Here is a 24136-nt window from a genome sequence, read left to right as displayed (position 1 = left end):
GGGACTGTGTAAGGGACAGCTGCATCAAGTATTCTTAAGGTTAACAGATACTAAAATAACAAATTAATATATTGCGCATACACACACCACATTTTTATGACTATGTGTATGTATACAAATACATGGTAAAAGCAGTTATCAACATTTCATAGACTCTTAATTTTTTTTTTTTAAATCTTTTGGCTGACGATGCTGAGTTGCTAAAACTTTTTAACTAATACGTGCAGTTCAGTTGACTTTGGGTACTCTGAAACAAGCATTACAATCTCTATCCACTTAGTGTTTCTGGATGAAGAACCAGCCCCATTAAAATCAAAGGCCAACTCCTATTGACTTCAGTGGCTTAATATGCTTTAAAATCCACAGCTCCAGTTTTGCCCTCCTTTATACTAATGAAAATCCTAAATAATTGCTCTCTAGTCAGTACGTACTCATAGGATAAAGATATAAAGAACACGAGGGCCATTTTATTTTATAGCTCGGCTTGATACTTTTGTGACTGATTAACTCCAGTGTCACAGACAAAGAACATAAGTGCCTTTGATTTGTATGTTTATGTAAAATAATGGAAATTCTGGGGTATCAAATTGACCCACGATAAAATTGCATCATGGAAGACTGATTGGGAAGGGTATTAATGTTTCAGAATATGTTATGATGAAAGAGGCTTCTGGAAAGACTCTTAAGATGACACAGAAAGAGATGCTCAAATACTGTGCCAAAAGAATCTGAGGCTTTAGTCATGAGACAAATTAACTCTACTTTTACAAGAAATAGAAACTAGTTAATGTCAACTACATACAAAGCCAACTGTTGACATTTTTCAGGGGTTTTTTCGTTAAGTGCGCACTGGTACAGGTCCGGGGTGTGTTTGCCCCTCTGTGGCACAACTTCCAGGCACTCTTTGCCACATCTCCTGTTTTGGTAAAGTGAATGGTCTCTTCATCTGTTCTGCCGCAGCAGGGACAGTGCTCCAGCACCACAGAATTACTGGTATTAACCCTCCTCTGCTCACACGGTCCTACGCTGCCTTGGAAGAATGGCCTTTAATTAATATTCTGGCCCTTTTGAACTGTTAGCAAATCCACCAATTAGATGGATTTGGAATTTGGAATAGTACAAAGCTGATACTGCTATGTATGACTAAAAGGGGTATTCCGCTGCAAGCCAGGCGAGGGTTTATACCATCTACAGTTCAGTAAAAAAGAAAATCCTTTTCCCTTTTGCACAAACAGCTGAGGGAAAATAAATTCTTTGGTTGCCTTGTGGGGGAAAAAACCCACACAATCAAAAAAAAAAAGAGGAGAAAAAAAAAACCTGCCTTCAAATTTGATGGACGCTTCGATGCCCCAGTTTTCATTGCGGAAGTGCATTCTGGTTAGCCTGTAGCCTTGTTTTGCTAGGACTGAGCGCAACAGCTTTCCTGAACTACCGCTAGCATTAACTCAGGCAGCTAACATGGACTTCTAATTTTTTTCCCCCACGTTCACATTTTAGAAAACAAATTCTTTAAGAGTTTAACCAATTCTACTGCAGAACCTCTCACTGCACAATTGATAATTAAAAAAAAGTTAACTCCCCTTCGCATTTCCGTATGTTCAGGCAGATTTTTTTTCTCCTCCTAAGCCATACACATTTGTACGAGCAACAGCCAAAACCAGATGCTGGTTTTCAAAAATGATTAATTAAAAAACCCACCACCCTCGCACGGCGGGCCGTGACGCAGCGGCCCGGGCTGTGACAGGGGCCGCCGGACGGCAGCGGGTGCTGCTGACAGGAAAACCGCCCCGTAGGGTCAGCTGAGGCCCGAAAGTCTAATCCAAAGGCAAGTCCGCTCCCAAACCGAGCCACCAAACCGCCCAGTAATGCCTCGGGGGAGGCGGGAGGAGCGGCCTGGGCCCCCGAGCGGGGACGCGAAGACCCACCCGATGATACACGGCGTAAGGGCTGCTGAGCTCAGCGCGGAGCAAAGGCCCGGCCTTGAGGCGAGCCCTCACAGCCGCGCTCAAAGGGAGGCGGCTCCGGGGCCAGCACTTACCGAGCCCCAGCACCGGGATGCTCCGGCCGTTAGCGAGCGGTACCCTGGGGCACCCTCCTAGCCCGCCCCCATCCGCCATGCTTCACGGCGGCGGGACGGACGGACGGACGGACAGGCAGGCAGCGGGGCGGGACGGGACTACAACTCCCGGCAGCCCTTGCGGCCGCCTCAGCGGCGCGGCGCGGCGCGACGAGGGAGCGGCGGCACCGTACCGGCCGCTGTACCGGCCTGCCGAGGCATGCTGTACCTGGTGGGGCTGGGCCTGGGAGACGCCAAGGACATCACGGTGAAGGGGCTGGAGGCGGTGCGGCGGTGCGGCAGGGTGTACCTGGAGGCCTACACGTCCCTCCTTACGGTGGGCAAGGATGCGCTGGTAGGTCTGGCCGCCGCTCGCACCGGGCCCGAGGGCCGCCGGCGTCGGGGGTAGGTCGGTGCCCTCAGCGGGAGGAACTAACAGTGTGTGTTCTGTGAAAAATGTACATGCGTGGCCTCCCCGTGCAATATTTTGTAGGAGAAATGGGTTCGCTGCCTTGTGAGAAGAGTGGAAGGAAAATTTTCCTTCCTGCGAGTATTGGTGCTAGTTTTCATCTCAGGTTGCGTATGGAGATCCTGAAGGACTGGAAAACTTCGCTAGAAAAATGTCGATCTGTCTAAAAACAAACAAAAAAAGATGTACCAGAAACATGCATGTTTTAGAGCCTTGAAGCTCTGTATCAGCCTGAGGAATTACAGTGTGCCTGCTGGAATAATAACTTGCCTATGTCTCATGTTTCCATGTTTCCTTGTGGGCCAAGCTGTCCCACCACGCTGAGGCTCCCAGAACATACACCGTTCAGTCAGGGGTGGGCTGTTGAACAACACAGAGATAAGCTTTTTGTTAGTAAACACACCTTATGGAAGAAGGTGTTGGAACCTGGCTGCCCAGAGAGGTGGGGGAGTCACCATCCGTGGGGGGTGTTCAAGAAACACGTAGACGTTGCACTTTGGGACATGGTTTAGGAGGCCTGGGGGTGTTGGGTTGGCAGTTGGACTCGATGATCTTAGAGGTCTTTTCCAGCCTTAATGATTTTGTGGTTCTAAGACAGCAGTAAAAACATACAAATTATAACTGTGATGGGTTCACTGGTCCTAGAAAGTTAAAGTTTAATGTTGAAATAATACCAAAAAAATGCTTACGTACCTGCAGAACAGGATTCTTGCCTCCAAATAAGCTGGCTTTTACTATACAGAGATGCTGTCTGGGCCTTGCATGCTGTATCACCATACGGTACTTGTACGCGTACCTGTACGTGCATACAGCACGTGAGGCTTTTAGCTTGTAGTCAGCATTATGGGATATCTAGATAGAAGCTAGACCAGAATGTTTGGGGCCATCTCTGGTATATCTGCTGTATTTTGAAATACTCCATGCTTTTTCTGTTTTCTTCCCCCCCACCCCGTAGTGAAGCAATCTGACTTGAAATTGTTCCATTCAAAACAAAATGTTATTTCTTTGTTGTTGGATAGCTGGAAAGTCGCAAAACAGAAATGATTACTTGGATATTTTTACATTGCAAAATCTGCATTTGCTGTCCAAAAAAATTGATGGATTCCTAGCCAGCTGAAAATAAAATATTGAAGAGTAGAAAAATGTGGAATATTTTTGGCGTGGTTATTTTGGGAAGCTGGTTTGGTTTGGTTTTTATTGTTTTAAGTCTTTTGGAAACCATGAAGTCCCAAAGATGAGGTAATGGGGAGAAGTGATCAATGAAAACCAAGTCAAAGATGTTGTCTTAACTGAAACTGCCTGAGAGGGAATATAGGAATTAATCACCAAGTGTTGATAATACAGCCCAGTTTACATCCAAGTGACAATGCTGAATGGTTTATTTAGTAATCTGAAAGTCAGGCTCTCCTAAGCAACTTGAAAAGTTATGGGAAGGCTCTCGAGGCAAAGAACAGTGTGTATTTGCTTACAGTACTGGACTAAGTTAGTCTGGTCCAACGGTAAGCCCACCAAAACGTGTGTAGCATTTGCTGAGTTCTCAGCACCAAGTGCTTTGCTTTATAGGTCAGCTCCTTTTGTGCTGTGCTGCTTGCTAATGTGTGCCTAGTGTGAGATACCCAATAAAAACAAAAGGGGTGTCAAAATGTGGTGTAGTTTGTTTAGTACAGATGTCAGCAGTATGCCAGGGTGGCTGTCAACCGTTTTGAATCACAGATACAATATTTGCTCGTATATTTATTTGGTCCCCTTTCTATTGAGTCTGTAAAGGTTGCAGTCTGTTTCACAAGGAAAATAATACCCTCATTTTACAGAGGTAGAGATACTCAAAAATGGTGAGGAACTCGTCTTTAGAAAAGGGAACCGAACCCTGGAACAGAGGTCCCGTGCCTAGTACTCTAGCTATGGGATGGATTTTGTTATGGAAGCATTACTCTGCTTTCTGTACAAGATTAATTTCTCTTGTCAATTCATTATTCCTTGCGGGTAAAGATGAAGCTATCGCTGAAGTCGCAGGAGGAGTTAAAGGAGAATTTGTCTGTGCCGTAACTGTCTTAATAGTTTTATCAATTTGCTAATATTTGCAATACCACCCAAATTTTCTGAATACTATTTAGAACAAAACCACCTTTTTTGGTCTATGCCCTGGGAAAAAACCTTTATCTAATCATGTATAGAGCATGTGAAATGTATGGTGGCACGTGATGTAGAGACAGGTATGTTCAGGGTGGGCAGACAACATGTTCTAGAGCTAACAAGTTTTATTGCACGTATGAGGTTGATTCTGGGAATAAAGGTATTTTAAAACACGCAAGGAGACATGATGATTACTGAGCTGCTGTAGTAAAACAAAGGATGTGACCAAATACATGTTTACCTGTATACACAGTAAAGTATTTCTTACAGAGAACTGTAAGATGAAGGATTAACATGAAATCGTTCCTTAGATGTGGTTAGTTACAATGTACTAAAGAAAAATCTGGAAAACTAGGTTGTGGTAAAGCTAGCGTCATATTCGTATCTTGTTTGATGTCAGTATTATAACTAATGTAAGAAGTTAGGCTCAGACTTGTGAGAGGGGGGTGCCTTACAGTAGGAGGACCGGTTACATTAACTGTACCTAGCGTCGACCCCAGTACCTTCAGTGTGCAGGTGTGATTGAGCTACCTTGGGAGCAGCTCCTCAGCTGACACAGAAGACATAAAAACCCAGGTCAGTGTCAGAAGAATGTGTTTGACTAATTTTTGTCAACTCAGGAGCTGCTTTATGGGTAGCTCAGGTGTTCTTGTAAGGGGAGGCAGGGTTCTCTAAGACATGGGCTAGACTGCTGGGGAGAACAGTGAAATTGGCCTTCCCAGTGTCCATTGAGTGAGCACCCAGAGAGAGCTGAAAACACTCCCAAGTGTCTTATTTTGGCGTTTCTTATTAATTTCAATTTCTAGGAAGAGTTTTATGGAAAGGAGTTGATTTTGGCTGACCGAGAAATGGTGGAACAAGAAGCAGATAGCATTTTAAAAGAAGCTGATGTTTGTGATGTCGCATTTCTTGTGGTTGGCGATCCTTTTGGGTAAGACAAAGCAATGTTTTAATTATTGCTGTAGCTTGATCACTTTTTTTTTTTAGCAGGAAGAAGCCATACTTCATAGCTGTAATTCTTTATGAAGCAGATGATTTTCAGACCAGAAGCACTTGTTATGTATTTGTATATTTTTTATTGCATTAACAATATACATGCAATTGTCTATGCTTTACCTTGCTTTGGAGTTTCCTTGCCCAGATATCCCTTATAGGTAGAAATGTGGACCCTCCAGGATGTATAAATCTTTCCATCAACACTCACTTATTGTTTCATTCTCCATGCTAGCCTTTATAGAGAATATTTTGTTCCAGGTTTTGTCTGCTAACAGAAGAAATTCTAGGATATCACGTAATTAAGAAGCATGCTATGTTTTGAGAGAGTATTCTTTTAGTTGCTATTTGTACTTATAAACTGCAACTTCTATGCTCAGTTGTTTTAGAATGAACACTGATTGTTGGCTGTACAGTCCTTCTGCTTCGATGTATGCTAGTTTTTAAAATCACTGAGGCCGTTATAAATGTCTCCTCACTTCGGTTTATTAAGCCTTTTGTTTCCACTTTTTATTCCTGCTGAAAAGTGTAGTCGTCTTCTATCACCAGAAGGATCTCCTTCTGTCTTTTCAGTCAGGCATCATCAATCTGTAATGTCAAGCCATACAGAAGAGCTTTTAGTCTCCAGCTGGTGATTCAAGATTTATACCACAGTGTTAAGGGGCAGAAGAAAAATCAAATCACCAAGTACCCTATTTGTGAGTGAAAAAATAGAGTTTATGAAAAAGAGGAGCAGCGTGCCCATCTGTCAAAAGCAGAGAATTTGTGTAAATACAGGTTGAAGAGAATTGGCAAGAGAGTATTACATTAAACTAGTACTTATGGGCAGATGATGCTGTATTTCAGAAGTAGCAATTATACTTTCAGTGCATGTTAAAATTAGGATTTGTGTGGAGTGTAAAGCCCTGTTACCTGTACCCTTGTGCTCTGATCCAGTGACTGACATAAGGAAGTACACACGATGAAAAAGAACAGCCTACACGTACTTAAATGTAATTGCTACTTGTAAGCAGTATCTTGATCTGCCTCAGTTATCATTAGCTTTAGTGTCAAAATACTTCAATTCTGATTAACATACTACATCATTGTAGAAAACTACCCTTTTTTGGAATGAGTTGCTTGTCTCTAAATGTTTATGTCCTTAGCTCTTAATACTGCAGCTAGAACTGCTCCTATGCCCGCATAGAGCCCTGACGATTTAGGGGTTCATGAGGTTACTAGGAAAGAGTACTGAATGTTTCTGTCCTAAGAGAAGCCTTATGGGAGGAGGACAGAAGCCATGTGATGCAGCTGATCATAGAGTTTCAAGTATATATGCAGGTAAGAAGAGTACTTGGCAGCCTTAGGAAATCTCAGGTGTTGGTGGTTAATGGTTACAGTGATGAAACAAGCTGTGCCCCTGTTGTTCTCACTGTTCACTGCAGGTTTTTATCTGCATATGTGGTAACAGCTATGGATGTGCTAGCAGGAACCTAACCGTTTTAGTAGTGTACTGGAAAGCCCGCCTTCGTGTAGCCTGGTGCTAACATTCATATTATTACTACTTATAAAACTTAAAATCTTTATCAGTGACAGAAGATACTAGCATAGCTCTGGGTGCAGAGGGTTGGCTCCTTGAAGCCTTTGCTAGTATTAGCCGAGGGCTCACGAGGTACTTCTGCTTTTAGTTACAGTCATTATGGACCCATCTATTGGGAGAAAATACTGGCTGGAGAAAATTTCAGTGAATCAAGCCAGCTGATCCCTTGGTCCATATTAGCATAACCACAAAATCCTCCAGTGCTCCTTGTCCTATATATGTGAAGGGAATAATACAAGGCCATAAAACTAGTCCCCTCTTCCCTTAGAGCAGGCATTCTTAAATCACCTTTGCTTATGGAAGTCAGGAGCATAGTTGTTTACTAACAAAAGTGTTGTTCTAGATCACTATACTGCATTCTACTAGGTCTGGGAGCCTGCTTGCATCAGGGTCTCCCATTTCCCAAATTTAGATGCCTCTAACTTTTTTTTCCTCCAGTGAAACAGATTTCTTTTTTAAACGATTGGTCCTTACAGCCTTGCCAGCTGCTGGCACATTTGTGTTCCAGTCTGAAGCACCTGATCTTCTGGTTGGTGCTAGTCAGACACGCAGTCTCAAAATTATCAGACTGAAAATTGGGGGAATTCTGTTAGGGTAACTGAACCAGGCCAGGGTGAAAGCAGTCTTCCTATTTAATTATTCAGATTGGCATATGTTATTTCTTTCTTTTCTTCCTTTTTTGGAATGGCCACACAGAAATGTGTGGTACATCTTGGCAACGAGATGGCTAAGGTTCAGGTTTGATAAATATGGGCAAGGGGTAGGTGCATTTTTGTATTTCACACAGAAAATGGCGTGTCTAGCATGTATGTAAGCATGCATGCAAGCAAGATACACATGTAAATGTTGTTGCAGTTGAAAGATTTGCTGGATCAATATATATTAACCATTTTAGAAGGACTCTAATCCCATTTGCGTTAACTACGAGCCCAGCAAAATTTACACCAGTCGCTGCAATGTGTGTATTGAGTATTAGACCTGGAGCCAAATTTAGCTCAGTTCTAAGCTTAACTAGAACTTCCTTAATTGTTTGAGAATAAATGTGATCACTCAAACTTAGGCATTGTTAATTTGAGTAATTTGGCTTAAATATGATAAAAGTTGATTTAGTCTAAAGATGTGGGGTTTTTTTTTCTAAGCACTGCATGCAGCTTGCTTCAGTCTGATCAAAGTTCTTGTTTGAGTGTGTGGCTTTCCTGGCATGCACTGGTGCAGATGGGAGGAGGCCTGGCTGTGCAGCGAGTAAGGAAATATTGGAGTTCTGCTGAAGTCTATGCCAAATAGAGTTGACCTTTACAGTTCAACAGATGTCCAACAGACACCTGCAGAAGACAAAGGATAAATGAAACTTTCCTTTTCAAGTACTTGCCAAAGCTACTTTAAAAAGTACCAGTTGTGTTGGTGTTACAGTTTTACTGATGCCAGAAAGCTGCAGAGAACCATAACATACCGAGGATGCCTGCATTCCCAGCTAGGGAAGATAACATATGGAAGCCTTATTGGAGTTTTCACTTTTCTTTAACATTTAGTCAAGTTATTGTTGCCCTTTTGGCATCTCTGCATTGCCCTAGTTGTGAAGGGTTTCATTTTACTTTTAAAACAAACTATTACGCTAGTAACACCTGGTCACTTTATTGTTTCAATCTTTAATTCCTTTCTTTTCTTAACACAGGGCCACGACGCACAGTGATTTAGTACTGCGTGCAGTACAACTGGGGATTCCGTACAAGGTCATTCATAATGCTTCAATAATGAACGCAGTGGGTTGCTGTGGTTTACAGGTAACATTTTTGTATATATGCTATTCCACAACTACTAAATTTAGGATTGGTGAGCTCTTCTACTGCTGTAGCAGTTCATGTTGTAATCTGCAGTTTGAAGATCTGTAGCAACTGTATGCTTCTGTTGTCAGAATTTGTTAACACTTCCTTTTCAGCGTGCTACATGTCAGCAAAAGTCCCTTTTGATAAGTGCTTGTGAAAATGAATTGTAGCAGTTCTATTCTCTGCTCTCTAACTTCCCTCCGCCCCAGGAGACTTTGATATTTACATTATTTTACAGATAAAGCTTTGCTCATGTTGGGTTCTTTCTACTGCTGATGGTCACCTGATAAGTTTATTCATAAGTTAGGTTGATATCCTGTTGAGAAATATGCTGGTCTTGTCACAAAATGAATATGTGCACAAGCCTGTCTATGTGTCCACCTCAGATCATAGCTAATTCCAAAATCTTGTATATTCTTCCTCTCCGAGGTTGACCTGTCTTCACTTTCTGCCCATTTGCCCAGAGAGGAGAGACTGGCCTAGCCAAGGACTAGAAGAACAAGTGACAGTTTTTGTGCTTCTGCAACAGCTAAAGTAGAAAAGGTCTAGTGTCCCCCAAGAAAATACTTCACTACTTTTTTTTACACATGTATAGGTCCATTATTACTTTTCCTGCATTGAAAATATTATGGCAGCATAAGTATCATAACTAACCACATATAAATAAGTTGAAGCTTCCCCCTCTTGTTTTCATTCATTACTTTAACATAGAGCCTGTCCTCTCAAGGTTCAGAATGGTTCCTTGTGTATGGGAACCCCTAAACCAAGCTCCCGTTTTCCTGCACATGCTTTCAGTTTTGGTAACATAAGCGTACTACAGGCAAGAGCTGAGGGTTTGAACAATAAGTTTTCATCACTGAAGGAGGAAGCATTCCTTCCTAGCTTAACATAAAAGAACACCATTTTTTTTAATTTCAGCAAACAACTGACACTTCCAAATTTATACTGATGAACTCCACTGGCCTTATTTCAATGCTGCCCAGCAGCAGAAAATCTGCTGCAATAAGTTGGGTATTATCTCTGTCTTTATTCACGTCTGAATGCTTTAGAAATGAGAGAGCCCTGTCTGATCTGGCAGTTCAGCAACATTGCACCGGCACTGCTCTGAGATGGGAATGCTAAAGGGAATGCAGCACAGGATTCACGTTCTTTATAATTCTTCTCATGAGCACTTTCTTAGTGATACCTGCCTATTGCTATAAGACTTGGGCAAAGTTATCTTTTAGGAAGGAAACAGGCTCCATGGTGTCTAAAATCTACATGTACAGCAGACAGATGGCATCTGTCGCATGACTGCACTTACTGGGGCGGGTAACACAAGAGTTGAGGCTGGGGCTCACCCTTTCCCTTTTTGGCTTTATGGTGGTGCAAAGTTTGCTTCTGCTGTCAAGCTGTTGACAAGTAGTTTCTGCTACCCGCTGTCTTTTTACTGTTCTTTTACATTCATTAGGAAGGAAGATGCAAGGCTTATATTCCAAAGAGAACAGGTGACTAAGTTTTCTGAAAGTTTGCTTCCCCCACAACGCTAGGCAGAGGAAGGAAGGAGTGTAGAGCTTCTAGATTAATTGGAGGAAAAAAAAAAAAGGAGCAAAAAACTAACTGGGAACATATTGCAAACAGTCCACAAGGTTTTTCACATATGTGGGGTATTGGAGATTAGTTTACTATTTCCTTATCCCATGCTGAAGGGAACAGACCGTGAAGGAAATGTGATGTTATTCACTCTGGCATTAGTCCTCATTTCCATTCTGGCTTGGGAGGGGCTGCCTTCTCATAAGTCAACATTCCTGTTGTTGTATAAAGCATTTAAGGAAATAGTCATCATATGGTATTACCGGACAGACTATAACCAGCTGTATGTTTAACTCTTCATTGCTCCTTACAGGCATAAACAGCAAGTGAGGGGTACCTTATGAAAAAGCAGCCTGTGATTTAATTGAAGTTGTGGTGGAAGTTTATAATTTCTTTCAACAGTCTCTACTTTCAAGGCTGTCTCCTGCCATTGGTTTAGTTTTGGAGTTATTGTGTTTCAAATTACAAAGTTTCTGTCAAGTATAGCAGGGATTCCTCTTTTGCTTCACCACAGAAAAGGCTTGGCCTTTTTTCTTGTTTTAATCTGATTGTGATACAAAACCTCTTTCTACTAGAGAAAAACAGGAAACACCTTTATACGCTGTTCTGAAAGCCATGTGCGTAGTGAGCTGTAACTGCTGATTAGGCCTTCAGTGAAACGCAGCTACAGCCCAGTCTGTTCACAAAAGAACATGTCTCTTGTCATCAGAGCAGTGTTTCTGTGCGGCCAACAACATTCTGGTAGTTGCACAGTTTTCCTGTACAGTAGTAAGTTACTGAAGTCAGTAGAGCATTAGTGATGGTTTGTCACCTTCAATTCACAGATATATTTCTTGCCAAGTTGTAAAGAAGGGTGAATATCTATTTTCGAATTTTTCAAATATTTTTTAACACTCTTGCCCATTTAACAGAATCAGTGCAGCTGTTTTGAAGGCTGCACAGGTGCAGATTGTATTTCTACAAAGAATGGGGTATTTTTGGTTTTGAAAATTAAACTTTTTGAACTTCTAGGAAGCTCTCACCGGTTGATACAATGAGCTGTAGCTATTGAAAGCAGAGGATAGTATTACTGGACATAAGGCTATATGACTTGCTGTGGCTCCCTCTTTTACACCGTTCTTGCTGTGTTTCACTGTGTCAGATTTTTCCACCCCACCCCCCCAGGCTGAAGACCGTTATTTCCCCTCAAAAACAAAGGAATACAGCTGGGGGTGGGAGAAGCCAGGGAAAGTGCCTGCATGTGAGTGCCTCTTAGCACGTTCTCTGCAGGTTCACCTCTCTTGTCTGGAATCTGATATGTGCACGTGGTGCTCACTCTGACTCCTGTTGTAGTGGGGAAACACTGCCAGTGAAGAAAGTCATGCAGTTTGGTATCTATGCATGCTGCCGGGGAAGTCAGGGAGAGGGGACAGAAGTTCCCAGGGGAAGGCTGAAATTCTCAGCAAGCACTTCTGGCGGGTGGTAACTAATGAGGCAGTTCAGCTTTCCTCAGCAGCAGCTGCACTGTAGTTCCGTAGCTTTGGGAAGCTCAGTATTTTAGGTACCAGGCGTACCTCTGTTCTACCACTGCTCAGCTACCCGCTGAGCAAGACATTGCCATGCCTCTGTCCGACTAGGATTCAGCATTGCAAGCTGAGAACAAAGGGAGAGCCTAGCCTGACTTCAAAGGCTTTATCTGTACCCACGCTCAGCTTTTCGGAATAGGGCTGAGTGCTAAGGCTTTTAGCCCTAGAATAAAGAGGCAGAAAACTCAGGATCTCTAATTTACACCTTTTTCCTTCCTTCCTAATCTGCATGATGTCTGGGTTAGTTTGGGAAGGTCACTGTCCGGAGCGGTGCTCTCAGGACAGAATTCTCTCTGACCCAGTTCTGGTAATGTACCTTTGAGGTAGCAATAAGGATGGTCAAGCACGTGAGGAAGGCTCTGCATCATGCTGACCTGTATGCATGTGAAGGAACGATGCAACTTGAAATGGCTTGAGATAATGTCATTATGGTAAAGAAAGAGGATTGAGAACTGAAGTGCAAAGCTGGAGGCAAGCCGTGGGATGAGAAAAGGACTGAAATGAACCACTCATTTCTGGGAGAGTGGTGTTGCTAGTTTTGAAAGCATCTACTTTATATTTTGGTAGGGTAGCTAGGAAAAAAACATGTCATGGTAAAGACCTGACTTTCTTTTGAGACATGCCCACTTTCCACCTGAATAGCTTCAGAACAAACATCTGCATGTCCCCTTGTTTCTTTCAGTGATTCATCTCAATTTTCTTTTGTTTGCAGTCCAGTTAATTCCCATAGGACTGTTACAATTATAAAATAGTTTTGTCTTTTCGCTACTAGCTGATCACTTAAATGCAAAAGCAGTGCTTAATTTTTGAGTCTTAACTGAACAGGTGAGTGTATTTTCAGTGTCAAGTAGAAAAATACTACTTATAGATAAGGAAGCTGAAGGATGCTCTCATTACTTGCTGTGCTCATAGTCAAATAGAAAACCTGTATTAGCCACAGGAGCGGAACCGCTGAGTTCCACCCTCTCTCTGTGCCCTAATCTTCAAAAATACCCTTTGCCCTAGAAGGAGGGGCTCTATGCAAAATGTTTTTCACTGACAGTTAAACTGTTTTCCACCACTGGTTGGTTTTCTCACTTACTACCAGTTTCGGAGCCTTTCAGAAGTTGGCAATTGTTTCTCAAACGAGTTAAAGGTTAAATCAGTGCTAATCACGCCACTTCATTACTTACAATTGCTGTGCAACTTAGTGTCATTTGTCACCAGCAAACACGACCCAGAAACATCCATTTAATCAGAATAGATTTTTTTCTCCATTTAGATATCTCCATTTCAGACTAGTAGCCCAAGTGACCAGCGTGGGGAAGGAATCATTGTGGAATATTGCTGGGAAGAGTCTCAGGAGGTTATTAAAGATAAGGTGACATCACCTTGGAGGGAAAACCCTGTCCTGTTCAAGTTTGCTTGGAGTTTCCAAGTCTTTCGATAGCTGAATTTTGTTCTGCTTGTGGAGCGGCTTTTTCCTAAGTGCTGATGGAGGAGGCAGCCAAGAGAAAAAGGTGTTCTTCCCTTCATCTGCTTTTATGTGATTTGTCTCGGCTGCTTCCTGAAGACTGCATTCATGTGGGGTGGGCTTCCCTCTGCCAGACAGCCTTTTCTTCACAGTTCCTTTCGCTCTGGCTCGTGCTAAGGGGACTGGAGGTTTTTGGGACGGCTGAGCCTATCTGTGGTTTGCAGGTCAAAAAGGAGTCATAGCGCTCTGTGTGTGAATGGTAAAAACTTCCGTGTGAGGGCTCTCATGAGGGACGCTCAAAGTTGCTAAAAGGTCTGTGGTACTAAATGAGATAGTGTAAAGGCCTAGAGCTACTCTTGTGGGCGTTTCATATGACCAATTACAAGCAAAAATGAAGCTTGACTGATTCTTGCCACCTTTTTATTGATGACTGTTGTACTTCCTAAGGTGTTCTCTGGCAACAATACATAATATACGGAGCAGTAGGAGCCCTTCAATCTGATGTATATGGTCTTGAGGGTTGTTAAATAGTTACGGAGGATAAGGGGAAAAATCTGACTTGTTAGATTCCTTTTTTTTGAGGATGAACATTGCATAGCATCACATCAAAACCCTTATGACAAGGTTAAACAAAACATGCCTTAGCTTTTCTATGTTCAGTGGGATTTATCAGGAAGGAACCTGGGATGATGCAAAGTGCTATACGGTTTCCAAACTCCATTGAGGAATAGCCTTAGGAGAAAAAGCCTCTTGGCGCCTGTCAGTGGGACGTGATCAGGCTGTGCAGTGTCTTCATTTGCAGAACACACCTGTCCTGTGAGAACTATCTGCAGCGTAACCCGTGACCATCTCAGCACAGACCATCTCTGAGTAGCCTTTCAGCCCTACAGGGTTTGCAGGCATCTGCATGTGTATACAGGTGCCAGGTCTGAAAAATGTAATGATAAGACCCCTTCCTACCTTCTTCCCCTGATGTGTATCCAGTTCTGAAGCTGTTTGAAATTTTAGGAGAGGAGGAGGCTCGTAAGTGAAGAATTGCTTTGTCACCATTGCAGCTGATACAGCAATAATTCTGGGAAAGATGCTTTAAAAATAAATGTCTGCATTTTGAAACGTTTACTTCTTGGTTTCTCTGCAGCTGTTGCCCTGCTGACCTTTAATATTCTCTGGCATCTTCTCTCCTGCTTGCTTTAGTACTTTTTAGAGGGGATGGAGGATCTTCCTTTTTTAATTTCCCTATTTAGTCTCAGCTTGTTCCTTCTTTTTATGCCCTATGTTTTTGTGGTGATTAGCCACACCAGTATTTTAAGTGAGGGCTATTGATCTGGACAGCTTCAGATGTCTGATGTCATTCAGACTGGCCATTAACGAAGTTGTTCAGTAGTTTCATTGACATTTCACTTGGGATGTTTTCATTCAGCTCAGGCTTTCCAAGCTGAGATCATGGTACAGCACTTTCTCTCATGGTTTATTCTGGCCTCTCAATTAGCAATCAATTCTGCTTGTATAAACAACAAGTAAAATAAGAAATGTCATTAACAGAAGGGTTAAAAATGCTAACTGACATCAGGCACCTCAGTGCCAGAAGTAGTCAGACATTTTTTCATCTTACGTGTGTAAATAAAATAGGAAGTTATAGCTTGTTCTGAGGTGGTCAGAATGTGAGTTGAAGAACAGCTTTCTGCAGTATTTTGTGAGAGGCAGAAAACAGCAGAGCATTGCCTCGGAGTAGAGGGTTCTGGCTTCCTTTCCTGACTTCAGCTATTGCATTGCAAAATTTAAGTGCACAAAGCTTTGCTTAAGCCAGTCACTACTTGGGCAGCAGGGAGGGGTATTTCCAAAGACTGAGGTCTTTCAAAATGACCTTTTGAAATTTTTCTGTGAAGTTTTTGAGCATGAGGGAGAAGGTAAGAAGGTTTGTTTTCAAGCTGATAGCATGAAATATTTGTCCAGCCATTTCACTGAGCCCCTTTGAAATTCTGGCACTTTTGTGCCTGAGCAGAGCGTAGGCACTCGTAACAAATCTGATGATTAGTGTAAGTGGGATGCCTGAGATATTTTAGCTTGTACGAAACAGACCTTGCCCACTGCTAAATCCCAGCTGCTTCACGTAGAGTGCAGCACACAGAAGACCGCTATGAAGCTTTTCTTGCTGTTGCCTCTCTTTAAAGCTGTGCCAGCAACTGTACAGCATGGTGGTTTCACTGAAAATACACAGAGCTCCTCATTGTCTTACTAAACTTCTTCTGAACAATATCAAAGCATGACATTAATCCTTTGGTGTGCTGTAATACACCTTGGTTAACAAGGATGTGTCGCAGTTCTGTTCCAAGGACAAGAATGATTTCTGGAATTTTGGGGCCCTGTTCAGTCTTTTATGGTGGGTGGAAAGAATCTTTTTTCAATTTCAGTGGGTTCTGGCTCTAGTGGACCTGCTGCCCTCTGTAACCGCTGAATCCTTAGGATAGCAGTGGAACTTTTGGGACTTACTGCTCTGTCTGCAGCAAGGCTTTTCTTGAAAGTCTGATACTTCATGCTAGATTTCAAGAGGTAGAAATTAGGGCACAGCACAGGAAACTATTAAGAACAATTGAATCTGCATCGGGTACAGGGAGAGAGTTGAAAATGTAAATTCTGGTAGTTATGTGTTGCTTCTTTAATGCAGGCTTGCTCCGGTGGCAGAGCAGTGCCTATGTTTGCATAAAAGTCACACGCCTGCAGAGATCAAATGCTGGATGAGAAAGAAATATTTGTGTCTGTAACAGTGCTTGTAAGGTAACTGGTTACAAGTAGTCAAGCACAATAGGGGTATCCATTTATTGCTTCACTTCTGCAGCATTCATAGGTGCATTGCTGGCGTACCAGAAAGTTTCCAAAGGAGTATTTCCCCTTCTTTAAATTAAAGTAAAAATATGTACGTTTAATGCTAGGAAATCTGTTCTTTAGAATTTCAGTCAGTAGAGGGGTATAAGTTGCCAAGGCATTTCTAGGAGGTTAATAAAATATGCCCCATTCCATCTCCTTGGTGTAGAAGCTACTTCTGTGCTGTCCAGGTGCTAAGAAAACATGCGCATTTTTCTGAGACTGTATACATACAGTATACATACATACACAGTTTTCTGTGATATCGCTACTTTGTGAAGGTATTCTGAAGTTATTTCTACTGAATAGGTAATTTCTGACAAAAATGTTTTATTCTTTTTGACATTCAGGCTTCAGTTTTAATGCAAAACCTGGTAAACAAAGGACAGATTCAGTGAATCTGACTGGCAGCGCTTGCACAAACTTGCCCGACTTCGTGTTGGCAAAGATGATGGAGAATCTTTGTAACAATCAATGGAAAAGAGCAAAACAACAATCAGAACAAGTGCTGTAGGGTATAAAGTTGAATGCCCCACTTGTTTTTAATATGTGGCAGAATGGTTTAAAAGATCTGATTCCCGAGAAAATACTTATCAGATAGTACCATTTTGCCCATTTCTGCACAGCCTTTTCTTTACTAAAAGGCAGAGGTGGAAGGTTCTCTCCTTCAGGTTATCAAATTGCCAAAGGGACTGGGATAGGATTTGAGGTTAACTGAGGCCACTCGCTGTACGGAAGGAGGGCTGCTGCTTTTGGGAGAGGAGTGCAGTGGCCTTCAGGTGGCAGGCGGTAAGTAGGCTAGCTAGTTAGGTCAGACCGGACAATTCAGCGGTTGTTGGTGACTGGAGGTGTACTACCAATGAGATTAAAGGTTAACTTGCTCCCAGATGCTCTAACAGTGAAGGGGAGAAAGAGAAACTCTCTGTTCTAATAGTTTTTTCTTCAGAACTGGTGCAAAATGGAAAGAGTTCTAGCTAGCCACATGAAAAACAGGCAAACCATAGCTTGGTTTTTTTTTTTCTTTTTCTCAAACACAGCCTTGAAATAGTTAACAAGTTACATCAGGAGCAATTCGCTTGTTTCAACCTATATTTAGTTTACTGGAAGAACCTTTAGGTTGTGAAATGTTCGCTGTGTGTTCTTGTCCTTGTGCTAGAATGAAATCTTTAAAAGAGGAAACGTTTTCAGTAATATTCCAGGAATCTTTGAATAAACACTGTTTCTATCAGCATGAATGGTTAAATTGGAGCTTTTGATCCCTTGAAAACACACAGGTTTCTGCTTTGATTCAAATTCTCCTCTGCCAACATAAAGGAGTTAAAACCGCAACCTGATGCCACAGTAAAATAAGTATGTATAGGGGAATCCCCGGATGGCACAGAGCTGCCAGAGCTTCTATGTAGGGTCCTCTTCTCTGCTAAGAGCCTCCTGTTCCGGGCTTGGAAAAGCACGTTTTCCTTCCAGGTTTACAGAGCAGGTGGGGAGGTTAGTCCGTACAACCGCTGTTTCCCTGGGGGGCTCGAGCAGACAGAATATTGGCAAGCTGTAAAATCCATCGGGGACGGCCCTGTTCCAGAGCTGAATTGACCAAAACTAGTGCATGGTTTTGCCCTCCTTCAGGTCGCTTACAAAAACTTCCAAGCCAAACGCTGCCTTAGGTTGCACGTGACTTTCACTTCTGCATCACTGGGAATGATGGGTAAGGTACCACTTCCAACGTCTTCACTGAGATTAGGGGCTCAAGGTAATAAATAGTGTTAAGACTGAGAATAAAATCAGTGAATGTGTCTGATGTAGAATTTGCTAGCAATATTCTCCTTCCATACGCTCATGAAAAATGCTGCCCCAGTCTGCTTCACGCACAATCTGTCCCTGTGTTCGCGTCTTCATACCCACTGTCTCTTTATGCTGTAACTTCTTTTACATGATACAGCTTTCATCTGCCAGGGAAGTGCTGCTATAATACAAACGCCACTGCATCAGTGGAATTAAAACATTGTAAGTATGGTGGCGTTATTAGAAGTTGCCTAGCCTTAGCCAAAATAAGAAATAGTAAGTACTAATTTTCATGCTAGCCTTACAAAGTTTTGCCTTTAAAAGGACTTCTGAATAAGTAACAAAGAATAGAAGGCGGATTGAAAGTTAGTTAACATACATTGAAAAGGGGAGTGCAGAGATAGATAAAAACTGTACAGGTAGTTCATCAGTCATTCTTTAAAGTGTTTTACTGTTCGGAGAGTAAAAGAACAAGAGCTCGTCTCTTACAAAGGCAAAAAACCAGTTTGGTACTTAGATTTGGTTAAAAAGAAAGGAGGGAATGCGAAAGAAAGCACGGGGCAGCTTTTTTAAAAGGAAGCATTATTTTTAGTGCAATGTTTTGTCATGTATTTAGGGAAGAGCAAACTTAAGCATCTTGCAGGAGAGTATTCTCCCTGTGGTATGAAACGAGTTTATTAACTAGGCTCAGGACTTTTCCGTGTTGCCAGTCGTTCATGATTTTCACAGCGTTTCCTTGTATGCCCTACTACTTTTATTTTTCTTAATGTGTATGCATGTTATTGCATTTGCTTTGTTTTACAGCTGTACAATTTTGGAGAGACAGTTTCCATAGTTTTCTGGACAGATACATGGAAGCCGGAGAGCTTTTTTGACAAGATTGAGAAAAACAGGCAGAACGGAATGCACACACTGTGCTTACTTGGTAAGCAGCCGTTACCCCGGTTCCTCAGCCACCATCTTCCGCGGTGTCCAGAAGCAACAGTGATAGGCATGAGTTGAAGCCTGTGATTAAGCAGATGTTCCTAGCTAACCAAAAATTGGAACGTCGGTGTATGTATACTTAGAGTCAGTTCAGCCATTGTTCATACTACAGCAGCCAGGAATTTCTTAATTCCTCTTCAGAAAATCTGTAAGAAATTATGCCTTTGTGGAAGTCAAGTAGGGGCAGGAGGCCCATATTTCGTCTAAAGGTCAGTGTGATTTTAAAGCAAATTCAAGCTCAGGATCCAAATCAGATTGCAGTGACTAGCAGCTCTCTTCTATTGACTTCGTTAGGCGAGAGCTCAACACGTTTGACTTTCTGGGGAGCTAAATCATCCATTTAACCACATTTCTGTTTTGTAAAGTGTTATTCCCTTTCCTCATCTATTTTGGCAAAAGGTGATCGCCATGTGAGAAGCTTCACTGCCGTAAAAAATCCTTGCTGATCACGGAGCTGGAAGGGGACGCTGCTCCCACCTGCCCGCTGTCCCCAGGCTCTCCTGTGGAGCTGTCCCGTCTTTATCCTACCCAGCAGCGCTCGGCTGAAAGCCGCTCTCGGAGTAACTCCGCTGGTCTAGGTAGCTCCTCAGGGAGCTTCCCGTAGTTCCTTATGGAACTGCCTGCATATAAGCTACAAGTCAACTTGCATATTTGGATGTATAATTACACACATTTTTGTATTATCTTTCAGACACAGCTGGGATCTCTCAGTGCTAAATAAATTAATTTTAAGTAAAAACAAATTCTGTGGTAACTGGAGGAATCCTGAGCAGGAAACAATTTAAATGTGCAGGCATCACTGCACACCAAACTTTCCAGTGCCTTGAAAGTTGTTTGTTTTCAAAATTGGCTAAAGATCAGAATTGTGGTGACTTGTTTTAAAGAAGGATGGCTTCACAAGTGTTTTAAACAAGGATTATTACAATTATAATATATTAATCCAAAATATGCTTTAGATATTTTGTATAATAATTTCTACTATCTCCCTTTTTAATTTTTTTATTTTTGTAATAATATTTTTTAATAATATGGGCTTTCTTAATGCGGTAGTGAGAAAGTAAAAATTTTGGAATGGTAACACTGAATTAGAAACATCATGTTTCAGGGACAGGTGTGGTACCTGCATCTAATTGCAGCTCACAGCTGAAAACTGCCAATTTCCAAATTATTTGTTCCCTTAATACTTGGCCATTGCGGTCTATGTATTGATTGTTCATCCATCTGGACTAGATTACCAGATAAGCAAATGTGACATAAAAAGGTTAGTGCTGATAAAATTCTGAATTCAAAGTGACTTTGGGGACATGTAAGCGAGGTGGTAACCGGGGCACCAATAGTCCTGCAGCTTTGCATTTTACACCCCTTTCTTCAGAGTCACGGGGTTTAGGAGTTGATTGTATAACTTAGGCAATACTTTTTTTAAAAATCCAGATGTAAAACGTATCCAGCTTTCACTATGGTAACGTTTTGGGGGCACTTGAATACAGGTAATGTTCGATTGCCTCTCGGAGAGGTTGTTGCCAATTAGAATTTCATAAATTGCAGATGCGCAGGGTCTTACCTGCCCCCCTCTTTCATTTTTGCCCAAATCCTTTTTATTTCCCCATAACAGAAGATTGTTCTAAATGTTTGATTGGAACAGGAAGGAAGCGCTAACGAAAGTCAGGTTCCTGCACGGCAGTGATGTAATCGCTGTCCATCAGTCATACTGTTCTACCTTTTGTGACCGCAATGTACTCATCGTGTACGAGTAGTCCCAGTCCCCCGGTGTGCTTACACACGCTGGCGTTTAGCTGTCCTATGGTAAATACGCCTGATGTTTGTATACTTAGCAGTATTTTTATTGTGTTGCTTTGAAATCGGTGGCACTTGCCCCATCTTTGGGTCAAATCACATGCATAAAATCACCATACTTGGTGATTAATTAACATATGAAACAGTAGAATGTAATCTACAGTCCTTTTTCCTGTAATAGCTAAATTGTTGTTATAAAGTTGATAAAATCTGCTAATTAAGTTAAGCTTTACCTACATAGAAAACTAAGTGGGAAGTTTGCAGGGAACCTAATACCTGTTTTGTTCTACAGATATTAAAGTGAAGGAGCAGTCTCTGGAGAACCTAATGAAGTGAGTCACCATTTTGAAAATATATTAAAACACACGCTGTATTTACAAAGGGGGTTTTGTACAAGGACAGAGGTTCTTTGCCCTCAGTCTAATCCTGAACTTAGCTGCCTCCTCCTGTTGTCCTCCTCAGTGGCCACAGTCTTTTGTTTCTTACAAGGAGCGGGACTTTTTTGTTCATTACAATAGGACCTGGCTTTACTTGCAGCGACTGAGTGAAGTTGCAGCAGAGCGTAACCTTTTTTTTAACTGTTTCTGTGAGGAGCCCTAAGTGAGACTGGGGTAAGCTTTCCGCTGGGCAAATGAAGTGTTACTTTACTGCTGTCCTGTCCCATCCTGGAACAGATTAATAGCTGGAACAGCATTCTGAATTCATTCTTAGGCTGGCTAGAAACAGTGTGAAGCACTGAGTACATACCACCCTTTTTAAACAGTTAAATACACAACAGAAAAGCCCTTAAGTTCATTTAACTGTATTCAAAAAAGCTCTTGCCACATCTTAATCGTCTCTCTGCAGTCTGTATGTTTTGACAGTGGTGAATACAAATGGTTACTTTACAGGCTTGCTGTAACTCTGGTCTAAATTAACGTTTGTGAAGTCTCACAGTATCATTGAGGTTTGTTTATTCTGGAGTTTCAAAATAAAATCTGTTTGACTGAATCCACAGTTGGCAAAGCAAGCAGCATTTCATTTAAGAATATATCTCTAGTCTGTAATCATCTGTCTACAGTGCATTTGACAGAAAAACAGTGGTTTGCCCTTGAATTTCAGTCTAATGCATCTTTCAGGAGTAGCTGCAAAACCTGCAAATTGCTTCCAGCAGCTGAATTTGCTTTTAGGACTCAAAGGACCTGCCAGCTGGAGGCCCTGCTGCTTCACAGGTGTGCTGAGAGCACACAGGACTTCTGCCTTCCATGAAAATTCCACTCTTGTCTAAAAGGCCCAGCCTGAGAGCCTGGGCCCAGTCAAGTTCCATTTGCTGGTCTACCAGGTTTCTTGAAACAAAGTGTAAGAACGCTGGGGATAATGAACTGAGTTATATGTGAAATTTCTCTACATTTCTTTCCTGGCAGAGGAAGAAAGATTTATGAGCCACCACGCTACATGAGCGTGAATCAAGCTGCGGAACAGCTTCTTGCCATTATTCAAAACAGGAGGCTCCAAGGAGCAGAACCAGGTACTGTGACTGCAGTGTTTCTCTCTGCTAGTACCCCTCCCAAGCGACGCTTCCTGATGAGCCGCGGAACTCCACTCCCTTCTTCTTAGTCTTCACGTTCTCCTGCTCTGCAGTGGAACTAGGCTGCCTTAAATCCTAGTCATGAGATGGATTTGGCAGAGCTTGAGCCCAGTGTAGCTCAGTGAGCACAGATGAACGAGCAGCAGTGGCTCCTGGAGGTTTAGTCAAAGCCTCAGCTTGGTACCCTGCGCTCTTTCTATCCGTCTTTAACTGTGAGCTCTTTGATCCATTCGAGTTGCAGGAGGCGGAAGGATTCTGAGCATTTTAGATCGGTCGAGCTTCAAAAGTCTCTGCTATGTTTTATTGAGGCTGGTCACACTCTGCTCTACATGAATACCAGTGGGTGACTCTAGGTTAACCCAGCGATGCAGAACTGTGATTTTGACCTTGAAGTCTTAACGCTAGTCAAGAGCAAACTCTGAAAGGTGTTTATTGAGACCAAGGGTTAAATCACAGCAGTCCTAAAGATGACTCATTTGTGTCTCAGTAAAATTCCTTCTAACAGGAATTTATCCAGCTCTCTTCCTCCTTTTAAAAGTTTATTCCTTAAACACTGTTAAAGTGGAAGTCATTTGATATTATCCGACACATAGAATGACTCAGAAGCAGCAGTTTCCTCAAAGTGAACACAGTTCCTGAATGAATTTTGTGTTCTAATTCTGCTGCCATCCCGTTCTTGCTTATAAACACCCCAAGATACAGCTTTATTTTCTCTGAAGAACGAGCTTCTTTCTAGGCCGCTCCAATGATTTACTTATCGGAGCTTTAAGACAGCAGTGTTCAAGTTCAAGCATTTTGTGTACTTTTGTGGCAAGACCATTAGTCAATAAATTAAGCATTTAATCTTCTTTCTTACAGAAATTACTGAAAACACAATTTGTGTTGGCCTCGCGCGCGTGGGTGCCGCGGATCAGAAGATTGCTTCCGGCCCGCTCTCTCAGATGTCCACGGTGGAATTAGGTGGCCCGCTACATTCTTTGATTGTTACAGGCACTATGCATCCTCTGGAACTAGAAATGCTTAAGCTTTTTTCTGTAGATAGTTCCAGTTTTGAAAACAGTGCATTTCAAAGGACCACGTAAATAAAAATAAGGCATTTAAATTTTTATTCCATCTTTACGCTGTCATGAAATTGAGGTCATTCCTGTGAACACTGAGAGCTTGCCAGAGTGCAGGTAGACTGTACACTGCTTCAAAAGACAGCACTGTAGGAACATGGACCTGCTTTTATCCAAGGCTACGAACTGCGAGCTGCCCCTGCTGGTGTCAGCCTCTAACACGTAGATGCCTCCAGGAACCTTTAAACCTTTGTCCGATTCAGCTCCTTGATACCTACACCAGTCTTAGTTCGATGACTAGGATTAGAAGCGCCAGCAGAGAACTGAAGCAGCGTACCAGGTACCTGCCTGCGTCGCGTTTGCGGCAGTGCATTAACCAAGCCCACCGGGTGCCTCGTTGGAAGTTCATTTTAGATGTTAAATCTTGCTTTTCAACTTTCCAGAAACTCAGT

The 24136-nt window shown here is 42.2% G+C and overlaps 2 protein-coding genes across 3 annotated transcripts in view; one reads left to right on the top strand and one right to left on the bottom strand.

The window, feature by feature from the left end:
* Window positions 1-2189, bottom strand: part of LOC104049365 (uncharacterized oxidoreductase ZK1290.5) — a 49433-nt gene extending 47244 nt beyond the window's left edge. The window contains exon 1 of one of the 2 annotated variants that reach the window (XR_010373507.1): window positions 2039-2189. Coding sequence is in view for 1 of the 2 variants with exons in the window: in XM_064455610.1 (XP_064311680.1) it covers window positions 2039-2117 (79 nt within the window). In the remaining variant the exon portion in view is untranslated. The remainder of the gene's footprint in view (window positions 1-2038) is intronic. The other variant, XM_064455610.1, reaches the window with a different exon arrangement.
* A 6-nt stretch (window positions 2190-2195) lies between these two features.
* On the top strand, window positions 2196-23734 carry DPH5 (diphthamide biosynthesis 5). Its single transcript, XM_064455612.1, has 7 exons — window positions 2196-2411; window positions 5465-5589; window positions 8903-9011; window positions 19086-19206; window positions 21352-21391; window positions 22463-22566; window positions 23485-23734. The coding sequence occupies exons 1-7, from the start codon at window positions 2277-2279 to the stop codon at window positions 23706-23708; spliced, it is 858 nt and encodes a 285-aa protein (XP_064311682.1). The 5' UTR covers window positions 2196-2276; the 3' UTR covers window positions 23709-23734.
* Window positions 23735-24136: the final 402 nt, after the last annotated feature.

Source organism: Phalacrocorax carbo, chromosome 6 (genome assembly GCF_963921805.1).
Source record: "Phalacrocorax carbo chromosome 6, bPhaCar2.1, whole genome shotgun sequence".
Lineage (NCBI taxonomy): Eukaryota > Metazoa > Chordata > Aves > Suliformes > Phalacrocoracidae > Phalacrocorax > Phalacrocorax carbo.
The sequence above is the reverse complement of the archived record's forward strand: the minus strand, read 5'-3'. Positions and strand labels throughout refer to the sequence as shown.

Bases quoted from the DNA above. Each gene is read 5' to 3' on its own strand.
- DPH5 (XM_064455612.1), top strand. From the start codon at position 2,277: ATGCTGTACCTGGTGGGGCTGGGCCTGGGAGACGCCAAGGACATCACG. The intron at 5,590-8,902 runs GTAAGACAAAGC...TTCTTAACACAG, and splicing joins GTGGTTGGCGATCCTTTTGG to GGCCACGACGCACAGTGATT. The intron at 19,207-21,351 runs GTAAGCAGCCGT...TTTGTTCTACAG, and splicing joins GCACACACTGTGCTTACTTG to ATATTAAAGTGAAGGAGCAG.